General features: G+C 40.6%; 1 protein-coding gene across 1 annotated transcript in view; it reads left to right on the top strand.

Moving 5' to 3' along the window:
* The first annotated feature begins 121 nt into the window (after window positions 1–121).
* Window positions 122–18,183, top strand: part of smurf2 (SMAD specific E3 ubiquitin protein ligase 2) — a 170,662-nt gene continuing 152,600 nt past the window's right edge. Inside the window, exon 1 of the mRNA XM_062037071.1 lies at window positions 122–431. Within this exon, the coding sequence (XP_061893055.1) occupies window positions 380–431 (52 nt within the window). The 5' untranslated portion in view covers window positions 122–379. The remainder of the gene's footprint in view (window positions 432–18,183) is intronic.

Here is an 18,183-nt window from a genome sequence, read left to right on the forward strand (position 1 = left end):
GTGTGGCGTGAGTAACAAACAACTTTCGGCGTGTTTTGTGGAGTTTTGGCCGTCTTTTCACGACAGATACCTCCCCCAAGGCGCGATGACGTCACCGGCCATCTCCCAGCAGCAGCAGCAGCAGACACGCGTCGAGCAGACTCACACGATGTGACGCCGACGTCTGGAGTGGACGACACCTCTTTCCCTTCCATGCACTTTGCACCATTCTGCTAAATCGAATTCCCAATAGTTGTCTCCAGCAGCCATCAGGCCGCCATGGCAGTTGTTTCGTCCACATCCGGGCCACAACGCCTGGACTCCATTATTGTGTGAAACTGGCTGTTAAAGCTCATTATTTCCCCACCTACGGCGCCGGGACGGCGGCAACGAAGAGCTGATGTCTAACCAAGGAGTTCGGCGGAACGGTCCGGTGAAACTGCGACTAACAGGTAAATAACTCGCCGTGTTTGTGTTGCTTTATAAAGCCCTCAAGTATCGCGCACACAAGCGAGGAGGGCGCCGTCTATTTCCTGGATACCAAGCGTTCCCATGGGCCATGGAGGCCTCTAATTCCTGGATACCAAGCGTTCCCATGGGCCATGGAGGCGTCTATTTCCTGGATACCAAGCGTTCCCATGGGCCTCTTCCTTCATTTACATCTCCGCCATTCCTTTAGTTCACATTCGTATTTATCTTCATTTTTTTACTTATATCCTCACCCGCTCCAGTCCTTGTTGCTTGCGTTTTGCTGAAAGTGCCAATCATTGAAAAATGGTGTTAACCTGCCACTTGGCAGCCATTAGTCTGGTCCCGGAGAGAAGTAGCTAGGAAGTTGTTGCTTGGTGTTTGGAATAAATGTTTTTCTTTTAGACACTTTTAAAGCACAGCTAGTATAAGAATCTAAATAATTCCATATTTACATTTCGCTTCCCGTGTTTACTTTCCCATAAATCTGTTTTTTTGTGTGTGTTGTTGTTGTTGTTGTAAGGCAACTGCATCACGTGATTGTTTATATCGGACAAGGGACAAGCGGTAGAAAATGGATGGATGAATGGAATATTGATCACCAGATCAGTGTTTTTCAACCACTGTGCCGCGGCCGTGAGATACAGTCTGCTGTGCCGTGGGAGATGATCTAATTTCACCTATTTGGGTTCAAAATATTTTTTGCAAAACAGTAATTATAGTCTGCAAATGATGATAATAATAATAGGTTTTATTTGTAAAAAGCACTTTACATTGAGCAAACAACCTCAAAGTGCTACAGTGTATTGAAAAATAAAAAAAATTTAAAAAACTAGAACAGCTTAATAACTAGAACTAGTATGCATATATCTATAAAAAGGTTGTGTTTTAAAAAAAAAAAAGGTTTTTAAGCCTTTTTTAAAAGTATCCACAGTCTGTGGTGCCCTCAAGTGGTCAGGGAGAGCGTTCCACAGACTGGGAGCGGCGGAGCAGAAAGCCCGGTCTCCCATAGTTCGTAGCTTTGTCCTCGGAGGTTGGCGAAGGTTAGCCTGTCCGGAGCGGAGGTGTCGTGTGGAGGATTTTTTAAGGGTGAGTAGTTCTTTGAGGTAGAGGGGGGCATTTCCATGGAGGCACTGGTGGGTTAGTAGGGAGACTTTGTATTCAATCCTGAGTGGAACAGGAAGCCAGTGAAGGGATTTGAGAATTGGTGTGATATGGTCTTATTTCCGCACTCTCATCAGGATTCTAGCAGCACTATTTTGTATATATTGCAGCTCCTGGATGTTCTTGCTGGGGATCCCGACAAGAAGTGCGTTGCAGTAGTCTAGCCTGGAGGAGACAAAGGCGTGATGTGTTGTTGAGTGTCGGTGCTGTCTAGAGCTCGGCAGAGTAACCGTGTAATACTCCTCCATATCAGTAGGTGGCAGCCGGTAGCTAATCGCTTTGTAGATGTGGGAAACAGCGGGAGGCAGTGTGCAGGTAAAAAGGTGTTTAATGCTTAAACCAAAAATAAATAAAAGGTGAGTGTCCCTAAAGAAAAGGCATTGAAGCTTAGGGAAGGCTATGCGGAACGAGACTAAAACTGAACTGGCTGCAAAGTAAACAAAAACAGAATGCTGGACGACAGCAAAGACTTACTGCGGAGCAAAGACGGCGTCCACAATGTACATCCGAACATGACATGACAATCAACAATGTCCCCACAAAGAAGGATGGCAACAACTTAAATGGTCTTGATTGCTAAAACAAAGTAGATGCGGGAAATATCGCTCAAAGGAAGACATGAAACTGCTACAGGAAAATACCAAAAAAAGGAGAAAAAGCCACCAAAATAGGAGCGCAAGACAAGAAGTAAAACACTACACACAGGAAAACAGCAAAAAAGCTCCAAATAAGTCAGGAGGTGATGTGACAGGTGGTGACAGTACACCTACTTTGAGACAAGAGCTATAGTGATGCATGCTTGGTTATGTTTTAAAGTCGTATCCAACTATTGTGACAACGACTTTTTACTGTCAACCGAGTTTAGTTTTGTCATGATTTCTGCTGGTGGTGTGCCTCCGTGTTTTTTCAACGCAAAAAATGTGCCTCGGCTCAAAAAAGGTTGAAAAACACTGCACTAGATGAGGTGTGAATGCTGAAGTTCAAGTGAAATGCTGACAGAATGTAGTATGAATGTAAGAATGGTTTGAATGTTGAAGACTTTGAATTTCCAGGAAAACCAGAATTTGGTTTGGAACTTGGGAAAGTGTTAGTTTGAATGTCCAGGATGAGTGGAATGTGTTGATGTCAGAATGGTTTGTAATAGGTAGAAAAATGTGGGAATTGTGTAATGTCCCATTTGTTTCAATGGGAACTTCCTGAAAACTTTCAGGAAAAGCGGGATTTCTTTTTGAAAATGATTAGGAGCATGAATGTCTTGAGTGAGCTGAATTGGTTGGTGTTGGAATTGTTGAAATCGGTCAAGAAATGTCTGTTCTTTAATTGAAAAATGGTATTATGGAATTTCGGGAAAACCTGGAATTTTTCAAGTTCTTAAACATGTTTTTTTTGTCCTGACTAAGAGGAATGTTTTGACAGTGGAACGGTTGAAATGGGTTAAAAATGTGAAAGGAGTCAGCACACTAAAAAAGGTTGCAAATAAAGTTGGAAAAAAACAGGAATTCCTGGAAATTTGTTGAAGGTGGAAAAATGGTTGTTTGAATTTCCAGGATGAATTGAATGTGTTGGAGGTGGAATGGTTTGAATCTGTTAAAAATGGGGGAATTGTGAAAGTTTGAAAAATGGGATATTTCTAGGGATGTCCAATAATGGCTTTTTGCCGATATCCGATATGCCGATATTGTCCAACTCTTTAATTACCGATACTGATATCAACCGATACCGATATCAACCGATATATACAGTCGTGGAATTAACACATTATTATGCCTAATTTGGACAACCAGGTATGGTGAAGATAAGGTACTTTTAAAAAAAAATGAATAAAATAAGATAAATAAATTAAAAACATTTTCTTGAATAAAAAAGAAAGTAAAACAATATAAAAACAGTTACATAGAAACTAGTAATTAATGAAAATTTGTAAAATGAAGTGTTAAAGGTTAGTATTATTAGTGGAGCAGCAGCACGCACAATCATGTGTGCTTACGGACTGTATCCCTTGCAGACTGTATTGATATATATTGATATATAATGTAGGAACCAGAATATTAATAACAGAAAGAAACAACCCTTTTGTGTGAATGAGTGTAAATGGGGTGGGTTGGTGCACTAATTGTAAGTGTATCTTGTGTTTTTTATGTGGATTTAATAAAAAAAACTATGAAAAAAACAAAACGATACTGATAATAAAAAAAAACGATACAGATAATTTCAGATATTACATTTTAACGCATTTATCGGCAGATAATATCGGCAGACCGATATTATCGGACATCTCTAGATATTTCATTTTGATTGGGGAAAATGTCCCTAAAACTGGGACTTCTGGGAATTATTTCAGAAGTGCTGAAGGAGAGCTCACAATTCCTGAACAGGCTGAATATTTTGAAGTTAGAACTGTTTGAATCAGATGAAAAATGTGGGAGTTGTGGAACTTTGAAAATGTACCATTCATTTCAATGGGAATTTAATGGAAATTTGGGGAAAAGCGGGAATTCTTTTGAAAATGCTAAAAAATTTGAATGTTCTGAATGAGTTGAAATGGTTGGTGTTGGAATTTTTCAAATAGGTCGAGAAGTGTTGAAGTAGTAAGAATGTTAATTGAGAACATGTGTTGTGGAATTCTTGGAATTTTTGGAAAACCGGGAATTTTTCTAGTTCAAAAAACAACTTCATTTTTTGTCCTGATTAAGAGGAATAATTCGACGGTGGAACGGTTGAAAAATGTGGAAGGAGTAGTCAACAGACAAAAGGGTGGAAATAGGGTTTGAAAAAACGGGATTTCTGGGAATTCCTGGAAGTTTTTTCGAACTTGAAAGTTGAATGTCTTGATAGTTGAACTTAATAGTTTGAATGTCCAGGATGAGTGGAATGTGTTGAAGGTGGAATGGTTTGAAGAGGTTGAAAAATGTGGGAATTGTGCAACTTGGAAAAATGTCCCATTCGTTTCAATGGGAACTTCCTGGAAACTTTCAGGGAAAGCCGGATTAAAAAAAGAAAAAAGATTAAGAGCATGAATGTCTTGAATGAGCTGAATTGGTTGGTGTTGGAATTTTTCAAATCGTTTGAGAAATGTTGAAGTAGTAAGAATATTAATTTAGAAATTGTATTATGGAATTCCTGGAATTTTGGGAAAACCGGGAATTTTTCAAGTTTTTAAACAAACTTGTTTTTTTTGTCCTGACAAAGAGGAATGTTTTGAAATGGGATAAAATGTGAACGGAGTAGTCTAACCTAAAAAAAGGTGGACAAATGTTACAAAAAACGGGAATTCCTGAAAATGTGAATGTGGGAATATGGTAGTTTGAATTTCCAGGGTGAGTTGAACGTGTTGAAGGCCGAATGGTTTGAATGGGTTGAAGAATGTGGGAATTGTGGTAGTTAGAAAAATGGACAATTAATTTTGAATGGGGAAAATGGAGAAAAAAAAACTGGGAATTATGGGAAATTTGGGAATTTTTAAGTAATTGTTGAAGTACACAATTCCCAAACGGGCAGAATATTTTGAAGTTGTAACGGTCTGAATCGGAGGAAAATAGCGGGAATTGCGGAACTTTGAAAAATGTCCCATTCGTTTCATGGGAATTTCCAGAAAGTTTGGAAATGTAGGATTAGGTCTCTGCTTTTTGCAGATGATGTGGTCCTGATGGCTTCATCTGGCCAGGATCTTCAGCTCTCACTGGATCGCTTCACAGCCGAGTGTGAAGCGACTGGGATGAGAATCAGCAAGTCCGAGTCCGAGTCCATGGTTCTCGCCCGGGAAAGGGTGGAGTGCCATCTCCAAGTTGGGGAGGAGATCTTGCCCCAAGTGGAGGAGTTCAAGTACCTGGGAGTCTTGTTCACGAGTGAGGGAAGAGTGGATGGTGAGATCGGTGCGGCGTCTTCAGTAATGCGGACGCTGTATCGATCCGTTGTGGTGAAGAAGGAGCTGAGCCGGAAAGCAAAGCTCTCAATTTAGCGGTCGATCTACGTTCCCATCCTCACCTATGGTCATGAGCTTTGGGTTATGACCGAAAGGACAAGATCACGGGTACAAGCGGCCCAAATGAGTTTCCTCCGCCGGGTGGCGGGTCTCTCCCTTAAGAGATAGGGTGAGAAGCTCTGTCATCCGGGAGGAACTCAAAGTAAAGCGTTGCTTCTCCACATGGAGAGGAGCCAGATGAGGTGGTTTGGGCATCTGGTGAGGATGCCACCCGAACGCCTCCCTAGGGAGGTGTTTAGGGCACATCCGACCGGTAGGAGGCCACGGGGAAGCCCCAGGACACGTTGGGAAGACTGTCTCCCGGCTGGCCTGGGAACGCATCGGGATCCCCCGGGAGGAGCTGGACAAAGTGACTGAGGAGAGGGAAGTCTGGGCTTCCCTGCTTAGGCTGCTGCCCCCGCGACCTGACCTCGGATAAGCGGAAGAAAATGGATGGATGGATGGATGGATGGATCACTGTAAACTGGAGCTGCTTTTCTCCTCGTCGTTTCGTAAAATCTTGCACTCTTCCGCCCTTCTTGATTACCTCTCCAGGAACTCTGAAGAAACGTTAATCCTTTTCGCGATTGGAACAATTTGTACAGCCGAAAACAACGCAATCGTAGGGCGTTTTTCTTTGAGAAAGGCTAAATGGCGCCTAGTACCCTTTGAGAACAGAGCTAGCTTGACCACCACACGTATTTAATGGTTGGATGTGACGTCCCAGCGATTCTCCGAGCAACAGGAAGCAGTGCAGTGACCTCAGCACTGGACTGATATCGTTGTGTTTCCTGGCTCTAGTCGGGACTCGAGCCGCAGCATTATGGATGTACTGCAACTTCTTTCCAGCTTGTTCAGAGAGCCCAGTGAGAAGGCCATTACAGTTGCTGGAGGCCAAGGCATGAATTAGTCTTTCTTAGTGGGATTTAGACAATATTCCTCTGAGTCCATTCTTACACCTGGGTTTCTTAAAGAGGTGTTCATCAATCAAGGTTCTTCTGTATTGGTTAGTTTACAGAGGAATTCCTTGGTTGGCTATTTCCTCCATGGTCCTATGAGACGTCTTCACTTTGGAGCATGCCAGATCCCTTATAGGACTCCAGTAGACTGTGAATTAGTTGGTCACCGCAGTCGGAGACGGCAGCGGTCTCCCGGAATGCAAAGAATGTCAGTCCGCCGTGGAAAATAGAGCGAGCCGGACCTCGTAGACCGGCTCTCCACGTCCGAACGCAACAATAGAAAGTGGACGCTTCTTCAAACGAGCCTTGTTCCCGTTTCGACGACTTGGTCTTTCACGCGCTAAGTCTCTCAACGTGCACCGCAGAGATAGGAAGTGCTATAGGAAGGACGCCGTCTGCGGCGAACAGCCCGATCTTCACCGCACGCTGTCATTATGTCTTTGTTATGTGCTGCACAGCTGTGTGTACGCCAGCTGCATGCCACATAGGCTTGTCTCCATACCAATGTTTTGGTACCGCTACCATTTCCATACTTTTCTAAATAAAGGGGGCCACACAAAATGTCATTATTGTCTTTATTTGAACAAAAAGTCTTAGCGTACCTGAAACATATGTTTATTATTGTCATTTAGTCCTTAAATAAAATAGTGAACATACTAGACAACTTGTCTTTTAGTAGTAAGTAAACAAACAAAGACTCCTAATTAGTCTGCAGTAACATATTGTGTCATTTATACACCTATTATTTTGTACACATTATGAGGGACAAGCTGTAAAAATTGATTATTAACCTACTTTTTCATTTACTGTTAATATCTGCTTATTTTCTGTTTGAACATGTTCTATCTACACTTCTGTTCAAATGTAATAATCACTTATTCTTCTCTTCTTTGATACTTGACATTAGTTTTGGATGATACCACACATTTAGGTATGGATCCGATACCGAGTAGTTACAGGATCATACATTGGTCATATTCAAAGTCCTCATGTGTCCAGGGACGTATTTACTGACTTTATAAACATAAATATGAATAAAAACAAAACAAGATTTTGTGATGCTAAAAAATATTGATGTACGGTAATCATAGTAGTATGGACTAGATGCACTCCTGTACTTGGTATCATTACAGTAGATGTTAGGTGTAGATCCACCCATGGCGTTTGTTTACGTTGTGACGGCGGTGAGCTATTGTATCCTCCTACGGTGTGTAGTGAAGCATGTTTAGCTATTCCTCGTCCTCCAGTGATAATGTTACTTGTTAGAAACTTACCTTATTTGTCACCATGGAGGCCAGGATTAGTGATTTAGAAGTAGCTAAAACACTAGCCGCTAACTAGCTAGCCATGTCTTAAAGCAGCTCTTCCTGAGGGTGTTTCAGTGTTATAACTTCACCTTTATCTTTACTTTTTACACCAAAATGCGTCCATTCTCCCTTTTCTGTCTACACACTGTGTCTGCTTGTAAGTACTCAGTGTGTGTGCGCTGCCCAACATGCTCCTCTGCTCGTAAAACCAGCAATGTCACCACGTGACGACGACGATGAATCGATTAACGTGGACCCCGACTTAAACAAGTTGAAAAACTTATTGAGGTGTTACCATTTAGTGGTCAATTGTACGGAATATGTACTGTACTGTGCAATCTACTAACAAGTTTCAATCAATCAATCAATCAAAAGACATGGCGGTAAAAAAATAAATAAATATGGCGAACCGGTACTTTTCAAACTATATAGTACAGTTTTTGATTCATTAGTACCGCGATACTATACTAGTACTGGTATACTGTACAACCCTACTGGGACATTGTGCTGGTGTTGTTTACTCTCACCAACCTGACTTTGGTTCCATCCAGGTTGTGAAGGACCTCCCAACAAGCCCATAGATGTTTGTGCTGGAGTCCATCTGAAGCAGATGTCTGTCCGCTATTAAAGTGGCAATATATGGCGAGCAAGCTGCTTAAACTAACACTCGGGGTGAGAATTGCCCCTTAACTCCTTAACGCCCATTAAATGATACAAGTCATCCCTCTCAAAACTTTTCATTTGTACTTTGGTTCATTCTGCAAATTCAATGCAATCATAACATCTTGTGAAATGGGATTCTACACCGCTTGTAGACAAGGGCTATAATAATACACAAATATATCATATTTGCACTAGGGTTGCACAGTACACTAGTATTAATTAAGCACTGCGGTACTAATTAATTAAAAACGGTACTTCTTTTGAAAAATACTGGTACTTTTTTTAAATTTCATCGACAATGACAACGCTGGCTTGTTAGTCAACTAACGCACTTGCAAGCAGAAACAGCATGGAGACTGGACATATTTTGCCTTTAAACCTAACGATGAAAGTGGAGCTATAAACACTCAAGCTGTGCTTTAAAACATAGCAAGCTAATAGCTAACTAGTGTTTTAGCTACTTCTAAATCACTAATCCTGGCCTCCTTAGCGACAAATAAAGTAAGTCTCTTATAAGTAACATTATCACTGGAGGACGAGGAATAGCTAAACATGCTTCACTACACACCGTAGGAGGATACAATAGCTCAGCGCTAACAGTAAGCTAGCACTCCTGAATGTAAACAAAAGTGTGGGTCTACACAGGTATCGATTGTAATCATAACAAGTACAAAAGCCATATCTAGTTGATACTACTATGATTACATTGACTTTTTTTTTTTATCAACACTTAATTTTTATTATGTCTATAAACTGAGTAAATACATCCCTGGATACAGAAGTTTAATTATGACCAATGTATGATCCTGTATCTACTTGGTATCGGATCGTTACCTAAATGTGTGGTATCATTCAAAACTAATGTAAAGTATCAAAGAAGAGAAGAATAAGTGATTATTACACTTTAACAGAAGTGTAGATAGAACATGTTCAAACAGAAAATAAGCAGATATTTACAGTAAATGAACAAGTAGATTAATAATCAATTTTTACAGTTTGTCCCTCATAATGTAGACAAAATAATAGGCAAATGACACAATATGTTACTGCATACGTCAGTAGACTAATTAGGAGTCTTCGTAACCTGTTTGCTTACTTACTACTACGTTTACTAGCATGTTCACTATCTTTTTTAATGCCAAAATTGGTATTTGATTGCAATAATAAACGTAGGTTTAATTTATAAGATTTTTTGTCAAAATAAAGCCAATAATGCTGTTTTTTTGTGGTCCCCTTTATTTAGAAAAGTATCAAAATACTTTTTGGTACCGGAACCAAAATATGGGTAGCAGGACAGACCAATTTGTACCATATTTTCTGGACTATAGAGCGCCCGGTATATAAGCCGAATCCACTAAATTTTAGAAGAAGAAAAAATGTTTCCCATATATAAGCCGCACCAAACTATAAGCCGCAGATATCTACGTCGTGAAATGAGTTATTTACACAGAAATATTTTGAAAATGTTTATTTACATACCTCAATTGTTTCCAAAAGGTGTCTGTAACAAGGCAGTAAAACGGTTGATCAAACAAAACAGAAGCAAGCTAGCTTTCCAATCAGCTAAACAGACTCGATAACTCCATGGAGTTATTGAGGAATTTATGAAAGTGAAACAATACAAAAAGAATGCCTTTGTAAGTTAATAATACTAACACAGACACTCGTAAATATATTAGCTAATGCTAACGACGCTAGCTTCATTACATTACGATAGCAGGTACAAATATGCATGAAAACACTCCTACAGACGTCACACATGGGACACTTTAGTAAGTATGAATTGTTTTAGTTTTATTGTAAAACTTACAAACGTTGCTTGGAGTGATGAATGAAAAATCCATACGAGTAGAAACGCTGTGGACGGCGAGAAGACGGAACGGCACTTGTACTTCCGTTTGAAAGCATGAGTCGAGACAGAAGTGCACTGCAGCACCTGTAGTGAGCGAACTTGTCCAAAAGATGGCGCCATAGCACAAACAATAACACCTTTTCAGTGCATTTGCTTGTTTTATTTTAAACTCTTTTTGCAATGTCGCTGCCTGCGAAGATAAATCCATACATTAGCGGGACCGTTCTATAAGAACATTGTATATATGCTCAAGGAAAAAAATAGTTCAGAATTTACAATACAAATCAATATTTAAATTTGTATCGTTTACATTTGAACCAACACTAGCACCAAATCTGTACTTTTAAATTGGGACCTCTGCTTGAATATCGCATGAAAAGGTACTTAAAAAATAGCAAAAATGCATGTTTTTGTTAAAAAATATTTTTTTATTTTTACGGGATTTATGGACATTCCAGTTGAAGCGACTGGTACGATAAAACGATATCGATAAATATCGTGATAAACACGTATATCAACAAAAAATGCGTTCAATAACACGTTTGATATTTATTTTTTTCTTCTTTGTCGAAAGAAACCAGAAGTTGGTCGCTCGCTCTCTGCTAACCGAGCAACGCGGGAAGTGATCTCTGCTCAGTGGGAGTGACACGCTAACAGTATCAACTATCAAGTTTGGTTGCACCTTCTTGTTGCCTGGCGGCTGATTCTTTGCTGCAGAGAGCGAAGAAATTGTCAATAAAACGGAAAGAGTCACCTGGACAGTATGGCAGTTTTTTCAAATCAGACCAAAGTCATGCCTCAGCCGCGCTCACCCTTTAGAGCAGTCGTAACTTCCTGGCATCAAACCCGCAGAGAACACTTCTCAAGTTTCTCACATTTTCACACTTTGCACTATTTTCTTACATTTTATCAAGCATTTCTTACATATTCCTTATTTTTGCACTTTATTTTAAAGGCCTACTGAAAGCCACTACTAGCGACCACGCAGTCTGATAGTTTATATATCAATGATGACATCTTAACATTGCAACACATGCCAATACGGCCGGGTTAACTTATAAAGTGACATTTTAAATTTCCCGCTAAACTTCCGCTTGAAAACGTCTATGTATGATGACGTATGTGCGTGACGTAGCCAGTGAAACAGAAGTATCGGTACCCCATTGAAAACAATACAAAATAGCTCTGTTTTCATCTCATAATTCCACAGTATTCTGGACATCTGTGTTGGTGAATCTTTTGCAATTTGTTTAATGAACAATGGAGACTGCAAAGAAGAAAGTTGTAGGTGGGATCGGTGTATTAGCGGCTGGCTGCAGCAACACAACAAGGAGGACTTACTTGGATAGCAGACGCGCTAGCCGACGCTAGCTGCCAACCGCATCTGTGATCGGGTGAAGTCCTTCGTCGCGCCGTCGATCGCTGGAACGCAAGTGAGCACGGGAGTTGATGAGCAGATGAGGGCTGGCTGGCGTAGGTGGAGCGCTAATGTTTTTATCATAGCTCTGTGAGGTCCGGTTGTTAAGTTAGCTTCAGCGTCGTTAGCAACAGCATTGTTAAGCTTTGCCAGGCTGAGAATTATTAACTGTGTAGTTACATGTCCATGGTTTAATAGTATTGTTGATCTTCTGTCTATCCTTCCAGTCAGGGATTTCTATCTGCATTTGAGCCAGATGCTATCACGTTAGCTCAGTAGCTAAAGAGCTCCGCCGATGTATTGTCGTGGAGATAAAAGTCACTGTGAATGTCCATTTCGCGTTCTGGACTCTCATTTTCAAGAGGATATAGTATCCCAGGTGGTTTAAAATACAAATCCGTGATCCACAATAGAAAAAGGAGAAAGTGTGGAATCCAATGAGCCAGCCTGTACCTAAGTTACGGTCAGAGCGAAAAAAGATATGTCTTGCACTGCATTCCAGTCCGTCACTCTAACGTTCCTCATCCACGAATCTTTCATCCTCGCTCAAATTAATGAGGTAATCGTTGCTTTCTCAGTCCGAATCGCTCTAGCTGCGTTGAAAACAATAGGAAAATATGAGGAGACGAACAACTGACTACGTCACGCTACTTCCGGTATAGGCAAGGCTTTTTTTAATCAGAGACCAAAAGTTGCGAACTTTATCGTCGTTGTTCTCTACTAAATCCTTTCAGCAAAAATATGGCAATATCGCGAAATGATCAAGTATGACACATAGAATGGATCTGCTATCCCCGTTCATATCAGTAGGCCTTTAAAAAGGTTATATTGCAGTGTTCAATGGGATTTTGCTATTTTGTTGACATTGATAGAGGAGGGGGTTACAATCAAAGGCAGGTTACATTTGAAATATATCAATATATTTTTTGATAGGCCATAAAAATATCAATGTTATCGATGTCGGCTGATATCAAACCCATATCGTGATACAGTTGTCAGATGTGTGTCATCACTATGCGGTGAGCTAATATACACACAAGCGTGATGATGATGTAAATGAGGGATTTTTAATCACTTGTATGTTGTAATTCTTATGAATATTAATACTGTTGGTGTTATTGTGTGAATGCTCGAAAGCATTCACACATGGTTTTTCTTCTTCTCCAGATTTTGGCGCGCTCTACCTTCCACATTTTTCACCTGATTGAAACTGTTCCGACTTCAAACTGTTAAGCCTATTCGGGGATCGCGGGCTTTTCCTTGACAAATTCCAAAAATTCCCAGATTTCCAGGTTTTTCCGGGACATTTTTCCCCTTCCAAAGAAATTGGCCATTTTTCAAACTTGCCCCATTTCCACATTTTTTGACCTATTCAAACCATTGCACCTTCAACACATTCCACCATTCTGGAAATTCAAACTACAATGTTTCTAAGATTTAAAAAAATCCAGGATTTTCCGGAATTCCTGGTTTTCCAAAGCTCGATTTCAACCCTTTTTTTCTGGCGACGACTCCCTCCACATTTGTCAACCCACTTCAAGCGTTCCACCGTCAAATCATTCCTCTTAATTAGGACAAAAACCAAAGTTGTTTTATGAACTGGAAAAATTCCAGAAATTCCAGGAATTCCGTAATACCATTTCTCAATTCAACATGTTACTACTTCAACATTTCTCGACCGATTTGAAAAATTCCAACACCAACCATTCAGGACATTCAAGTTTTTTTTACCATTTTCAAAAAAATTCCCACTTTTCCCGAAATTTCCTAATACCATTTACTACTTCAACATTTCTTGACCGATTCCAACAATTCCAACACCAACCAATTCAGCTCATTTAGGACATTCGCGCTCCGAATCATTTTCCAAAAAATCCCGCTTTTCCTAAAATTCCCAAATTTCCAGGAAGTTCCCACTGAAATGAATAGGACATTTTTCCAAGTTGCACAGTTCCCACATTTTTCAACCTATTCAAACCATTCCACCTTCAACCCATTCCACTCATCCTGGACGTTCAAACTATCATTTTTTCAAGTTCAAAATAATTCCAGGAATTCCCAGAATTACCTTTTTTCCCCAAACCTTTTTTTCCACCCTTTTTTATGTCGACTACTCCTTCCACATTTTCAACCCACTTCAAGCGTTCCACCGCCAAAACATTCCTCTTAATCAGGACAAAAAACAAAGTTGTTTTTTGAACTGGAAAAATTCCCAGTTTTCCCAAAATTCCAGGAATTCCATAATACCATTCCTCAATTCAACATTTCCTGACTGATTTAAACGCCAACCAATTCAGCTCATTCAGGACATTCATGCTCCTAACCATTTTCCAAAATAACCCGCTTTTCCTAAAATTCCCAAGTTTCCAGGAAGTTCCCATAGAAATGAATTGGACATTTTTTCAAGCTGCACAGTTCCCACATTTTTCTACCTATTCAAACCATTCCAACATCAACACATTCCACTCACCCTGGACATTCAAACTAACACTTTCCCAAGTTCCAAACCAAGTTCCAGTTTTCCTGGAAATTCAAACTCTTCAACATTCTTACATTCATACTATTCTTACATTCTGTCAGCATTTCACTTCAACGTCAGCATTGGAGCGTTCACTTGCAATTCCTTCAGGAATTGCCTCATCTAGTTCATTATTGTTTGACTACTTTTGGATTGTTTTGTGTCATGTTCGTGTGTCCTCTCGATTGCTTGTTGTTTGCTATCCTGAATGTTGCTGGGCCGGTTTTGGAATTGTAATTGTATTATTATTGTATTACTGTGTATAATTTTGTTGGACTGATAATAAAACATTTAAAAAAATACACAAACCTAAGTTAACATAATCGAATCAGTTTTTATTACTCCACTTCGACATTTCCTAAAAGTTTTCTGCACATAACTTTGTTGATTTATTTTGCAGACAGACGGCAAAGATTACGCAACATCCTGGTGGGGGTTATAAGGAAAAATATATTAACAAATATTTAATTAATCATTGCAGCAATACAGAACATAGAAAATGTGCCAAAAACCGATTTGCTTGTGTTTAATGTTTGATGCTCATAATTCTGGGGGTTCTTAAATGCACCTCGCTCGCCATATTTGTCTTTGGTGCATAATGAGGACGTGTGGGTGTGGCTAGCAGCTAGCTATGAGGGTGTGCTCAAGTTTAAAAACAGCATCGATATCGCCTTCAAGCACTTGAGTCTGCATTCATTTATCACCCGAATGAGGCATTCTTTTTTCACTTTGGTTACTGTCGGTCTGCTATAATGAAACTGTGGCTTACGTCATCACAACAAGCGGTTTCGGCAGCGCTGTTCCGGTGATCGAAGTACGTTCATTCTCGACGGCCAAGTTTTCGGTGCATTAGTAGTCAATAGTGCGCAAAAAAGAAGCTATTCATACTGTAACTACCTGCTGGTGTGATGATGTTCATTTTCCCCGAGGTCTGTGAATACACCGTGTCGGCGGAGAATGAGGAAGTGTCTAGGAGTGCAACACGGAGGCGGACTCATCTGCATGGAGGAAAGACTTGTTTGACTTGGGCACTTTGTTAGCATAACATTGGCAATGCAAGCTAAAAATAGGGTCATACTTTGTGTGTCTCGTTCCGGACGCTACAATAAATTTGATTCATTTTGTTTTCATACAAAAACCCAAAAGCAGTGAAGTTGTCAGGTTGTGTAAATGATAAATAAAAAGAGAATACAACAAATCCTTTTCAACTTATATTCAATTGAATAGACTGCAAAGACAAGATATTTCATGTTCACACTGAGAAACTAATGAACTTCGAATTTAATGGCAGCAACACATTGCAAAAAAGGCATTTTTACCAGTGTGTTACATGGCCTTTCCTTTTAACAACACTCAGTAAAGGTTTGGGAAGTGAGGAGACACATTTTTGAAGTGGAATTCTTTCCCATTCCTGCTTGATGTACAGCTTAAGTTGTTCAACAGTCTCCCTTCTCATATTTTAGCTGCCACACATTTTCAATGTCTGGACTACAGGCAGGCCAGTCTAGTACCCACACTCTTTTACTATGAAGCCACGCTGTTGTAACACCTGGCTTGGCATTGTCTTGCTGAAATAAGCAGGGGCGTCCATGATAACGTTGCTTGGATGGCAACATATGTTGCTCCACAAGATAGCTAGCAATTAGCACTCTTGTTAGCTTTTTTTTTTTAGCAATTAATGTACCAGTTGCCAGCTATCATTTGCGGCGCAATATACTAGCTAGCAATTAGCACAGCAGTTGTCAGGGAGCCATTAACGTGGCAGTTGTCAGCTAGCAATTAGGCCACTAAGGGCCTGATTTACTGCGATCCAGACTGGACTACAGGCAGGCCAGTCTAGTACCCGCACTCTTTTACTTTGAAGCTGTTGTAACACGTGGCTTGGCATTGTCTTGCTGAAATAAGCAGGGGCGTCCATGGTAACGTTGCTTGGATGGCAACATATGTTGCTCCAAAAGCTGTATGTACCTTTCAGCATTAATGGTGCCTTCACAGATGTGTAAGTTACCCATGTCTTGGCCACTAATACACCCCCATACCATCACACATGCTGACTTTTGTACTTTGCGCCTAGAACAGTCCAGGTGGTTCTTTTCCTCTTTGGTCGTCCACAGTTTCCAAAAACAATTTGAAATGTGGACTCGTCAGACCACAGAACACTTTTCCACTTTGCATCAGTCCATCTTAGATGAGCTCGGCCCCAGCAAAGTGTTTCTGGGTGTTGTTGATAAATGGCTTTGGCTTTGCATAGTAGAGTTTTAACTTGCACTTACAGATGTAGCGACCAACTGTAGTTACTGACAGTGGTTTTCTGAAGTGTTCCTGAGCCCATGTGGGGATATCCTTTACTGATGTCACTTTTTGATGCAGTACCGCCTGAGGGATCCAAGGTGTGTAATATCATGGCTTACCTGCAGTGATTTCTCCAGATTGTCTGAACCTTTTGATGATATTACGGAGCGTAGATGGTGAAATCCCTGAATTCCTAGTTGAGAAATGTTGTTCTTCAACAATTTGCTCAGGCATTTGTTGACAAAGTGGTGACCCTCGCCCCGTCCTTGTTTGTGAATGACTGAGCATTTCATGGAAGCTGCTTTTATACCCAATCATGGCACCCACCTGTTCCCAATTAGCCCGTTCACCTGTGGGATGTTCCAAATAAGAGTTTGATGAACATTCCTCAACTTTCTCAGTCTTTTTTGCCATTTGTGCCAGCTTTTGAAACATGTTGCAGGCCTCAAATTCCAAATGAGCTAACATTTGCAAAAAATAACAGTTTCTCAGTTCCAACATTGCAGTCTATTCAATTGAATATAAGTTGAAAAGGATTTGTTGTATTGTCTTTTTGTTTACCATTTTCACAACGTGACAACTTCACTGCTTTTGGGGTGTGTAAAAGCCCACGTTTTTAAGGTGTGTCGGCTAGTATATTGCCGTGGTGCACCGCCACAATCAAATACATTAAAGGGAGATCCTGACGCTGTGTCAAGTGATGCTAACATAACCTCTTGCACATGTTCTTCTCTTCACACAACTTTGTCAACACAAGTCCTTGTGTTGGAATAACTGTAAAAAAAAACAAGGACATCAGTTCCAACCCAATAATTTGTTGTGCCAAGTAGTGCATTTCTCCTGGATTGTGTTTTTGTTAGAATTGGACCTCAGAACTTCTGCTCTGCTTCATTAAATATTCCGATGACTTTTTCTTTGACTGTTGTGACGAATCGTGACTTTTTCGACATATGGTTTGCTCATCGGAATTCTTTGGTAGTGCTACGACGCACACACTCGCTCAGTGGGATTCCCTCGTACTCTCCACTCCTCTTCCTCTCTGAGTCACTTTCCGATGGAGAGCTTCTTGCCCCATCCCACCCAGTCCACCCTCGCCTGAGTCTCTGTGCAGGTCGCTCTTTTGCTTTAATCAAGCGGATTAACAGAAGTCTGCATCCTTTCTGCTCACAAAAATGTCTGGACCGTGGCGACATGTTTTTCCCCCGTATTCAGTGACCACAGATGAGGCGCTAGTTGTCCAAAGTCGGGACCCAGGGTGGACTACTCATCTGTGCATCAGCTGGGGACGTCTCTGTGCTGCTGACCTGTCTCCACTCTAGATGATCTCCTGCTGGCCCCACTATGGACTGGACTCTCACTATTATGTTAGATCCACTATGGACTGGACTCTCACACTATTATGTTGGATCCACTATGGACTGGACTCTCACTATTATGTTGGATCCACTATGGACTGGACTCTCACTATTATGTTGGATCCACTATGGACTGGACTCTCACACTATTATGTTAGATCCACTATGGACTGGATTCTCACTATTATGTTAGATCCACTATGGACTGGACTCTCACTATTATGTTAGATCCACTATGGACTGGACTC

Source organism: Entelurus aequoreus, linkage group LG25, assembly GCF_033978785.1.
Source record: "Entelurus aequoreus isolate RoL-2023_Sb linkage group LG25, RoL_Eaeq_v1.1, whole genome shotgun sequence".
Lineage (NCBI taxonomy): Eukaryota > Metazoa > Chordata > Actinopteri > Syngnathiformes > Syngnathidae > Entelurus > Entelurus aequoreus.